The 12,296-nt window shown below is 39.0% G+C and overlaps 1 protein-coding gene across 1 annotated transcript; it reads left to right on the top strand.

Moving 5' to 3' along the window:
- Positions 1-7,813: 7,813 nt before the first annotated feature.
- Positions 7,814-10,201, top strand: LOC145989175 (uncharacterized). The gene has a single exon (XM_083124468.1). The coding sequence runs from the start codon at positions 7,814-7,816 to the stop codon at positions 10,199-10,201; it is 2,388 nt and encodes a 795-aa protein (XP_082980594.1).
- Positions 10,202-12,296: the final 2,095 nt, after the last annotated feature.

Genomic DNA, 12,296 nt, shown 5'->3' with positions numbered 1-12,296 from the left:
ATTGAAGATACAGAAGTGATTTTACATTCAATGGAATCAGGTTGACGCTCTCTATTGGCTCAATGGGAAAAATGTTTTCCATGTGTATTATTCATGATTAGTTACCATGGAACTCTCATAACAATAAAATAAACAATCTAGTTGAGTGCGATTGTAATCGTTGTCTAGGAGATTTAAAATATAGATTTTTGATTGTTGAAACATTTTAAAACCATCGAATTCCACACATTTTACGATAGAATTACATAAAATTTCATACTCTCATATCTCCGTTACTACTGAAGATACAGGAGTCATTTTACACTAAATGGAATCAGGTCGATCTAACCTAACCTAACCTAACCACACTTAACCCAACTTAACCTAACCTAACCTAATAACCTATATGGGCGCGATTGTAGTCGTTGTTGAAGAGATTGGAAATATAGATTTTGATTGTTGAAACATTTTAAAACCATCGAATTCCACACATTTTACGATTGGATTAAATAAAATTTAAAAATCTCATATCTCCGTTACTATTGAAGATACAGAAGTGATTTTACATTCAATGGAATCAGGTCGACGCTCTCTATTGGCTCATTGGAAAAATGAAATCCATGTGTTATATTCATGCTAAGTTACCATGGAAACTCTCATAACAATAAATTAAACAATCTATTTGGGCGCGATTGTAGTCGCTGTTGAGAAGATTGGAAATATAGATTTTTGATTCTTGAAAAATATCGAATTAAACACATTTTACGATAGGATTATATAAAATTTAAAAATCTCATATCTCCGTTACTATTGAAGATACAGAAGTGATTTTACATTCAATGGAATCAGGTTGACGTTCTCTATTGGCTCAAGGCGAAAAATGTATTCCATGTGTAATATTCATGATTAGTTACCATGGAACTCTCATAACAATAAAGTAAACAATCCATTTGAGTGCGATTGTAGTCGTTGTATAGGAGATTTCAAATATAGATTTTGATTGTTGAAACATTAGAAAACAATCGAATTCCACACATTTTACGATAGGATTATATAAAATTTCAAACTCTCATATCTCCGTTACTATTGAAGATACAGAAGTGATTTTACACTAAATGGAATCAGGTCGACCTAACCTAACCTAACTTAACCCAACTTAACCTAACCTAACCTAATAACGATAAAATTAACAATCTATTTGGGCGCGAATATAGTCGTTGTCGAGGAGATTTGAAATACAGATTTTGATTGTTGAAACATTTTAAAACAATAGAATTCCACACATTTTTCGAGATAATTATATAAAATTTCAAACTTTCATATGTCCGTTACTATTGAAGATACAGAAGTGATATAACATTCAATGGAATCAGGTCGACGCTCTCTATTGGCTCATTGGGAAAAAATGTAATCCATGTGTTATATTCATGCTAAGTTACCATGGAAACTCTCATAACAATAAAATAAACAATCTATTTGAGTGCGATTGTAGTCGTTGTCTAGGAGATTTCAAATAGAGATTTTGATTGTTGTAACATTAGAAAACAATCGAATTCCACACATTTTACGATAGGATTATATAAAATTTCAAACTCTCATATCTCCGTTGCTCTTGAAGATACAGAAGTGATTTTACACTAAACTGGATCAGGTAGACATAACCTAACCTAACCTAACCACACCTAACCCAACTTAACCTAACCTAATATCGATAAAATTAACAATCCATTTGGGCGCGATTGTAGTCGTTGTCGAGGAGATTGGAAATATAGATTTTGATTGTTGAAACATTTTAAAAATATCGAATTACACACATTTTACGATAGGATTATATAAAATTTCAAACTCTCATATCTCCGTAGTAGAAACGCACCGGCGTTGACGAAGAAAACTTCGTATAAATTTCGTTTAAACCGGAAGTAGATAAGATAAGAGAGATAAGGAAGTAGATAAGAGGGGGTGGGGGTTTGTTAATTGGTCTGGGCGGAAATGACGTTGACGAAGAAAACTTCGTATAAATTTCGTTTGAACCGGAAGTAGATAAGATAAGAGAGATAAGGAAGTAGATAAGAGGGGGGTGGGTGGTTTGTTAATTGGGCGGAAATGATAAGTGGATGGAGAGGAGAATAATTGTGTGTGAATTGTGATGAGTGTTGCCAAATGTGAATAAAAAGAGTAGTGTTTCCAACTGGTATGTATTTGCTCTAAATTTGAACATGCTCGAACATGCTTATGAATGGAGGACAGAAATGAACATGTTTGGGGCGTTGCCTTTTGGGTTTGTGTAGGAATATGTTATAAGTTTCTGTTGTTAATGCTGAGGTGACGGTTTTCTGTGAATGTTGATATGGGTTGGGGTTTCCTGTTGTTAATGAGGAAGTGACTACGGTTGGTTTTCTGGGAATGATGATATGGGTTTCCGGTTGGGGGGCGTAAATGACTGTTGAAGTTGATAAGAGTGAACTGTTGAGAAGATAAAGGAGTTGGAAAGGAGATGTGTTGGGATGTTGAATCGATATGGAGAGATTGTGGAACACGTGTTGGGACATGTCGGGTGTTTCTTGGAATGGGCGTGTAGAAGTTTGTGGGAACGTTGATAAGGTATGACTGTGTGCAGGATACGTTAGTAGGCGGCTGAATGGAGAGCGGCCAAAAAGGAAAAGAGCGGATGTGTCTAATTGGTTTTAGGGGCGTTGGTTATCAGTTTAGTTGAGATAAATGCTATTTGTGTCGGAACATGTGCTGATTGCGGTTGGGACTGTAAATGCAAAGATAGAGAAAATGTGATACTGTTTTTTTGCTGGATGGAGAACGGAAGGAAAGAAAAGAAAAAAGTACGTTTCTCCGAAGAGGTGGATGTGTATGCGATACCGGGGGAGGAGGATCGACGAGGTACGTGGGCACTCGACGCTCTGCGCGAGAGGATGCGCAAGGAACTTCAGGGAGAAGTTATCAGCGAGGAAGAGGAGGGGTAGGTAGGTATATAAAAAGTTCCGTTGTGTTTGAATTTCACTATTCACCAGACATCTTCAGCTGTGTATATGATTGGAGATAGTTGTTACCGGAGGAAGCGATAGAACCGTTATTCGAAGGTGAGTATGATGGGTTTGGTGTCCTGGGTGTTGACGTTTTTCGGTGGGGTGATTGGAAAATTATCCCCAGCTGAACCAGTTTCGGATTGTAGTAGTGACGTACCTGCTCCTGAAAGTTTACCGGAATCAACGATACGTCCAGGTGGGAGTACGGAAGAGAAATGGTATGAGGGTAGTTGTATTAGCGAAGCAGAATTTCGACGTAGTTGGGGGGAAAAAAAATGCCACCCATCATGTATACGAGAAACTAAAACGCTGTAGAGGTGGTAACGTCTTACATGTCTTTTTCGGAGAGTATCGAACCTGTAAATAAATAGAAATATTTGGTGAGAAAATGCATATAAATATATAGAACGAATTAGTAATGATTAAAATGTTTAAATTTAGAAGAACGTTTGTAAGTATAGGAAAATATGTTTCTATGTGTGAATCGGGAATTATCAGATACTTTAATCGAAAAATTGTAAATATGCGTGTATAAGAAATTATAATTTGAGAATTCCAGAAAAAATGTATTCCAATATAATAGACGTGTCAAAAATATTGTATTATAAAATATGGTATTTACCCTGTTTGGTGGGTACGGCACTCGTCCAGAATCTGGTTCTGCATATCATGAGTACCGAATCTCCGGTCCAGCTCCCCTTCCATCTGGTCCAACTGCCCCCTCATGGCGTCTATTTTTTGCTTGAAGAAAGTTCTGTTTTGCTGATTTATGCTGTCATATTTCGCCGATATATTCCTTATCTTTCTGAGAAACGTCTCTTCCGTACCCGTCATCACACCGAATATCTGCTTTAATATGAACTGTGTTTTCATCATGTTGCCCATGGTGAAAAACTTTTCCTGAAAACAAAAAACATATGTCTTACTTTTTGTTTCTTATTTCCAGATGGCATCCCTACCGTTCGAATTTGACCTCCTACACGCGAATGTGAAAAATGAAGCTGAACGTGGAGGTGAGAGAAGGAATCTATGGAGCAAGACCCATGCGAAGCAGGCTGAGAAGCAGATTGCGTGCTTTGTAGATTTTTGCGAGGAGAATGGTTTAACTGGAGAGTTGTTGGAAAATCTGGAAGAGGTGTGCAAGGATATGGAGGTTAGGCTCGACAACCTCGTCAAGCTGTTCACGTACATATTCGAGAAGAAACAAACAAGTCAGATGTTCGAGGGGTTTATTGAAAATATAAAAAAAGCTACCTATGTACCATCCCACTTCAGCATGAAAGTGTGTTTTGAACTGATGGAAGTTTTCAAAGGTGTGCGGAAGCCGAGAGGTATAGATAAAATGGGGGGTACAGAAGGTGAAATGGAGAAGAGGATGCTAGAGATTTTGAAAAAACGAAAATTGGATAACTAAAAACTAACAATGCTAACACACTAATCATCTTATTCAATTTTCGTTATTTCAATATATGTAATGTATATAACTTGACATGTGTGCAGAGTAACACTGTTTTTTCTGATCCATATATGTATTTTGAATAAATGGAAATAATAAACATATATTGAATATATATAAAAAATGATTATGTTAATTATTTACTTGGAATACTTACAAAGTTCTCTCTCTCCATATTCTTGATGGCTTCTATAAGATGTCAGAACAAACACTGTCAGTGTATTCGACAAGTTTCATTTTCCATTCGCAATATCAAAAGGAAATGGGTGGATGTTGATATCTCTGTAAGGAAATGGGTGGATGTTGATATCTCTGTACGGAAGTGGGTGGATAGCGGTATCATATTCTGCTAACGAGAATGACAAACCATTCGCAGTATGTCACAGAACCAGCTAACACACATAACTCATGGTTAAAGTGTAAAACCGTATACCTTTGTAACCGTAAGTTAATGACCGCTAATAACAGTATATATATATATATATATATATATATGTATATATCACACACACACATATGTCAGAGTATATATATATATTACATATACATATACACCTTGACCTTGATCTTGACCTTGACCTTGACCTTGACCTTGAGATGACCTTGACCTTGACCTTGACCTTGAGATGACCTTGACCTTGACCTTGACATGACCTTGACCTTGACCTTGACCTTGAGATGACCTTGACCTTGACCTTGACCTTGAGATGACCTTGACCTTGACCTTGACCTTGATGACCTTGACCTTGACCTTGACCTTGAGATGACCTTGACCTTGACCTTGACCTTGACCTTGAGATGACCTTGACCTTGACCTTGAGATGACCTTGACCTTGACCTTGACCTTGAGATGACCTTGACCTTGAACTTGACCTTGAGATGACCTTGACCTTGACCTTGACCTTGATGACCTTGACCTTGACCTTGAGATGACCTTGAAACTTCAAACCCGGATATCTCGGTAACCGGAAGTGCTAGACCGGAAATGACACCATATTCGGATTCTACGCCTCGAGATCTATCGATTGGAAACTTGACCTTGAAATGACCTTCAAACTTCAAATCCTGATATCTCGGTAACCGAAAATGCTAGACCGCAAATGACACCATATTTGTATTCTACGCCTCAAGCACAATAAATAGATAGACTCAATTATTTCGAGGTAGTTCACAAATCGACCGGAAGAATGTGTGATTGTGTTATCGTGCCTAGTTAGAAGATTGCGAATTATCTCGAGGAAGTGCAAAACCAACCGGAAGCGAATGTGCTATCGTGTCTACATATAAAACCACATTGTCCCCTCCACTAAACAGTCTCAGTGATACGATCGTGGTGGAACCATGTACTGGCAGTTATCCGGTGACGACTTGCTTGCGCTATTTCGTGATGGGTATTTCAAAACACCCAAACAGCTCCAGGAAGTTTTGTTACATATTGCGCAAAAGATCATCTTGGGAGAGACGATCACCTTAGTGGAGGAGTATGATCGGATGCTGCAAACTGTGACAACGACCGTACCAGAGCTCTCCGGGGAAGAATGGACGTCTTCGAAGGGGACTGCATCTTCCGAATCGCATCAAGGCGCATCCGACCCTCTTTCACCACCAGAAATGGCAGGGGATGGTGCTCCCACACCGGGGATGGAGCCTCGACCAGGACCGTCTTGGAGACCCGATCCCGGACTTTTTGGAGAAGGAGGTGGTGTACCCCCAAATGCACCGGAACCTGTACCAGGACCTTCATGGAGGCCTGATCCAACGCCTTCGATCGAGAATGTGCTTGACCCTACATCTGAGTCTTCTGGAGGTAAGAAGAGTAGGAAAAGGAAGCATGTGCCTTGGGTGGACCAAGCTATTGGTAACATTATATTCCACAATATACAAGAACGTAGTTATCCAAAATTCCGTGCTAAAGGACAACGTGTAGAATTTAGTTTTTCCAAGCAACCCGAAAATGTAGACCCCCAGACCTGGATACGTGAGGGTGTGGAAAATTTACTGCTTTATGTGAAAAAAGGTGCCAAGGATAGTGATCAGATCGGTCTCACACTTTCTAATGTATCCGATGTGACAGTGAAAGATATTTATGTGGGATGGCATAGATGTGATCAGTTGAAACCTGATATGGTTTGGGATATTCTGTCTAAAATACTTCAGAGTGCTAAGACCTTTCACTTTACAGACCGTTTAATGTTAAAAGCTGACCACGTTAACATACCGGTTGGTGGTGGTGGTGGTAAACGTGTGTATTGTCTTTCGAATCACATGGCTTCAACAGTGAAAAGAAGTGTTGTACGTGTGCGAAATAGAGATAAGCCTTTGTGTTTGGTTGAAGCTCTGATTATAGGGAAGGCACATGCAGATCGAGATCCTGCCTATAATTCCTACAGAGCCGGTTTCAAACTGCAAAAACCTGTGTTTGACCTGATGATTAAAGCTGGTGTGAATCTGACAGCCGATGCATGTATCGGAAGTGGGATACCTGAACTCAGAAAATTCCAACAATACCTTAGCGATTATAAGATAATTGTGTACAACAGTCTTCGAGATCCTAAAGACATACTCTTTGAGGGGCAAGTACGAAATGTGTCTAAATGCATCTACCTCTTGTATGATGACGTTCAGCAACATTTTGATGTTATTGTTAATCGTGTTGGGGCATTTGCAGCAACGCAGGAATGTCGCGGGTGTAATGAGTTGATATTTGGTAAACCACACAGTCACGCTTGTAAACAGATATGCTCTATGTGCCGTGCCACACCACCATGTGTACCGCAATCTAACACCTCCATCACGTGTAAGGTGTGCCATAGAATATTCAAAGATCGTGGATGTTTCACTAGGCATATGTCTACATCGTTTCGAAATGGTACAGTGTGTAGTGAAATTCAGCAGTGTCCAAAATGTTACAGAATCGTATTCACAAGTAACAGACATGAAAAGAAACATGACTGCAATGCAAAATACTGTAAAACGTGCAAAAAGGTAAAACCGATCAACCATCACTGTTACATACCAATTCCGAACCCCCAACAAAAGGTCCAAATTTTTGTTGATATTTTACGATTTTGAATGTTACACTGATGTCCCTTATACAGAAAAAAACAATTCTTTTCTTCATGTTCCAAATCTGATCGTGATCCAAACAGCCTGTCATGCATGTTATTTACAAGAAGATTTATCAATACCTTGTCGAGTTTGCGGAATACGTCAATATGTATTTTGGGATGACCCAGTCGATACATTTTTATCGTACCTGGAACTGCAACACAAATTCAATAACGTCACTATTTGTGCACACAATGCACGTGGATATGACTCAACATTTCTGTTACGCAGAATGTTGGAAAGAGGAATGGCAGCTAGAATTGTTTTGAATGGAACGAAAATCATGAGCATGAAGTATCAGAATCTACATTTCATCGATAGTTTAAACTACGTTCAATCAAACCTTGCTGGATTTTCCAAACTCTTCGGCTTACCGATGCAGAAAGGATATTATCCACATTTGTGGAATACCTACGAACATCGAAATTACGTAGGAGAAATGCCACCGCCTTCAGCATACGGATATGATCACATGAAATCTGTGGAAGATCAAACTAAATTTATGCTATGGTACGAAAACGAACGCAAGAACAATGTTCCTTTCAACAACAAAGAACAGCTGTTGGAATATTGCATTAAGGACGTGACACTATTGAGGCAGGGTTGTTTAAAATTAAGACAGAATTTTATGGATATTAGCAAAATAGACATCTTCCAAAAGTGTATTACAATAGCATCCGTATGTTCATTAATCTACAGACAGCAGTTCATGCCTAGTGAGAGCATTGGTATAATCCCCCAAGGAGGTTACCACCATGCCGACATAATGTCGAAGGCTGCATTGAAATGGTTAACATATGTCGAGGAGCAAAACAATTTCGCAATCATCCACGGTGGGAGAACCCGTGAGAGATATGTGTTGGGTGCACGCTTCAAAGTAGACGGTTTCCGTGAAGAGACACAAACGTGTTACGAGTTTTTCGGGTGCTGGTTTCATGGCTGTCCACGATGTATATCCACAAACCGGTGTGTATATCCGGAGTTTGACAGAGAAGCGGGAGAAGAGGATGGTAGCAACCAGCAGGAGAAAACTCAAAACAACAATTATGTCGACCGTGTGAACACGGCAGCATTTCGATATGAAACAACATGTCGTAAAATCAGTGCTCTTCAGTCTGAAGGATATAATGTGGTAACTATGTGGGAGTGTGACTTTAAGAAAATATTGGACGCTGACCCACAACTTGATAAATACTTGTCATCACATCCAGTTGTCCAGTGTACACCTCTAAACCCTCGTGATGCATTATATGGTGGTAGAGTGGAGACTGTGAGAACTTATTATAAAATCAAGGAGGGTGAACAGCTGAAATACTATGATTTCACCAGTCTCTACCCCTATGTTAACAAATACTGTGTATACCCAATAGGACACCCTACCATATTCCTTGAAGATTCCATGCCTTCTGTACCGGAGATATTAGCCATGGAAGGTTTTATAAAATGTAAAGTCCTCCCACCTCAAACACTTCTTCACCCTGTATTACCCACAAAAATGAACAAGAAACTCATGTTTGTTTTGTGCAAGGAATGTGGATTACAATTAAAATGTGAAGGTACCTGTCAACATTCTGTAGAACAACGTGCACTTTCAGGAACGTGGGTGATAGCGGAAATGCGTAAAGCATGTTCTCTTGGTTATACCATACTGTCGGTATCTGAAGTATGGAAATATGAAACAGCTGTGTATGACCCTGCCACAAAAACGGGGGGGCTGTTTACGGGGTATGTGAACACCTTCCTGAAAATAAAACAGGAAGCAAGTGGATGGCCGATGTGGTGTAAGACGCAAAAGAATAAAGAAACCTATATTCAGCAATATTTTGAGAGGGAGGGGATTTTGCTGGATGAAAATAACATTGAGGTGAACCCCGGTAAACGCACTCTCGCAAAACTGTGCCTGAATTCTTTGTGGGGAAAGTTCAGCCAACGGGAAAACCTCTCACAAACTACAATCATCACTGAATCTAAGGATTTCCTTGATAAGATAACCGATCCGAACATTATTATTGGTGGAGTTATATTTATCAACCAGGACACGGTAGTGGTAAACTGGAAATATGTCACCGAGGCTGCTCCACAAAATGACAAGGTGAGTGTTCCCATCGGTGCATTCACAACCTGCCATGCACGTCTTAAATTATACGAACTTCTGGAAAAGTTAGGCGATAGAGTGTGCTACTGTGACACAGATTCTGTAATCTACATTGATAACCCTTCGATGGAATACCACCCACAATTAGGTGATGCGCTTGGTGAACTGACTGATGAACTAACGGAGTTTGGTTCGGATGCGGTGTGTGAAGAATTTGTCTCAACAGGGCCAAAATGTTACAGTTTGAAAATATGTAAACCTTTTTCTGAACCTGAATATATTTGCAAAGTAAAAGGTATCACGCTGAACGTGTCAAGTTTGACATTGGTGAATTTTCAAACAATGTGTGATATGGTTAAAGATGGAAAAGATGAAGTTGTTGTGGAGAATATTTTCCGAATTAGACGAACAAAAGAATTCCAGGTCATCAGTTCATTGGAAACACGTCTGTATCAACCTGTCTTGGTGAAACGATGTTTTGATGATAAATACCTCTCGTATCCTTTTGGATTCTGTATGAAGTAAATATATTTCTTGTACATACAATTATTGTAAATCTGATTCTGTATAAAATGCCTGTGTTCATTGTGTATAAAGTAAAGTCTTGAACATATATTATAAATGTGCTTATTTGATTCTGAATAAAATATATATTATGTTAACAGAATGAATACCTATCATTCTCCCACAGAACTCTCAGAGCACAAAACCCGTAAAGTAATTTGTGTAACATAATGTTTCCGAAACTCGTTCATCCTTTTACAATGATGGTCTGTGGAGCATCAGGAAGTGGTAAAACCACCTTCGTAACAAACCTTGTCGTTTCTATTGTTCATCTTGTTGAAGGGCCTATTAAAAAAATAGTATGGTGTTACGATCAGGAAAATAGTATTCCGAAAAAAATGTATGACGTAGATTTTCATAAGGGTATTGTTAATTGGGAATCGTGGAATGGTAAAACTCCGACTCTTATAATTCTGGATGATCTTATGATGGTTGCTCAAGGAGAAAAAGTTGCTGATCTTTTCACAAAGGGTAGTCACCACAAAAATATCTCGGTGGTCTTCATAACACAAAATCTTTTTCATCAGGGTAAAAATTGCAGGGATATTTCTCTCAACGTGAAACATTTTGTTATATTTAAAAATCCACGTGATATGAACCAATTTACTGTTTTTGCACGGCAACTCCACCCACATCGTATGAAGGAACTCGAAAAAGTATATATAGATGCAACAAAAAAACCTTTCAGTTATTTGTATATTGATCTCTCCCAGTCAACACCGGATCCTCTACGTTATCAGACAGATATTTTTAACGAGAATTACTCGACAGCATATCTTCCTCAGGAATGCTTGAAACATCGAGATGAAGAAAACGAGGAAGAGACGTACCAGTTCACATTCTAAACATAATATTTCCTTCAAGAAACATTCACCCTTTTTACACGTGCTGAAAAATTCTCCATCGAAAGTTCGTAAATCGTTATTGAAGACCGCACCTAAAAAGACAATTCGTTTCATCAGTGAATGCTGTCTCAATGTTTTAAAAGGTAACGTAAAACTTAAACCGTCTGCAAAACGCCGTCTGGCACCTTACAAGACAGTTTTACGTAATCTTGTAAAACCTAAAGTGAATATCGAAAAACGGAGAAACATTCTAGTTCAGAAAGGAGGATTTTTACCTTTGCTTCTGGGTTCATTGCTATCGGGTCTTCTAGGAACCCTTATTCCACATTAAAATGTCATCCGTTTATAAGAAAATGGTTGTTCTGTCGCCAGAACAGCTAGAACGCATTCGAAACACCGAATCGTCTGCGAGTCTGAAATTATCTATTCTGGATAAAAGAATGAACGATATTATGAAAATGAAGGATATATCTGACGATCAAAAATGGCGTCTGTACAGAAAGGAACTGGACGAGTATTTATGGTTGAGTAGAAAATCAAAGGAACCATTACGAATTCCCATCGTTCAAGATAACAACGATTCAACTGTTTCGCCAGATTCATCGTATTTTCCTCCAAACCTGGCAGAAACATTGCCGCACAATACGCGACAGGAATTACGGGATATCATCGACGAATATCAATCCACAGCGCAACGTCTAATAGACGGGCGTCGGGAAACAGAACTTCCGAAACCTAGGACGTTGACATATTCGACATCATCGTCAACGGAAATTCCTGGGCCCTCTCACAGCCAGCAGCAACCCAAGAAAAAGAAGAAGAAGAAGAAGGCGGGTGTTCGCGTTTCCAGAAAAACTAAACCCTTCCTGAGAACACCCGATGCATACAAACTCGTTCCTTTAAGGAGAAGTCGAAGACGCAGAGATCTATCATGGGAGTCCCTAAATTGAAGCACAATAAAATTCTCTCGAAAATATATTACGATCCGAAACATGGTGCGTCATTTTCATCCGTGGATCGTTTATGGAAAGCGGTAAGAGATAAAAATATATCACGTGATGAGGTGAAAAAATGGTTGATGCATCAGGAAACATATACACTCCACAAAGGTGCCCGAAAAAGGTTCCCGCGAAATCACTATAATGTGTGGAACATTGACATGCTCTGGGAAGCTGATCTTAACGATATGACATCAATACAGAAACACAACG

Source organism: Lepisma saccharinum, chromosome 6, assembly GCF_977018435.1.
Source record: "Lepisma saccharinum chromosome 6, izLepSacc3.1, whole genome shotgun sequence".
Classification (NCBI taxonomy): Eukaryota; Metazoa; Arthropoda; class Insecta; order Zygentoma; family Lepismatidae; genus Lepisma; species Lepisma saccharinum.
Note: the sequence above shows the minus strand (reverse complement) of the source record. Positions and strands in the feature narration are given on the sequence as shown.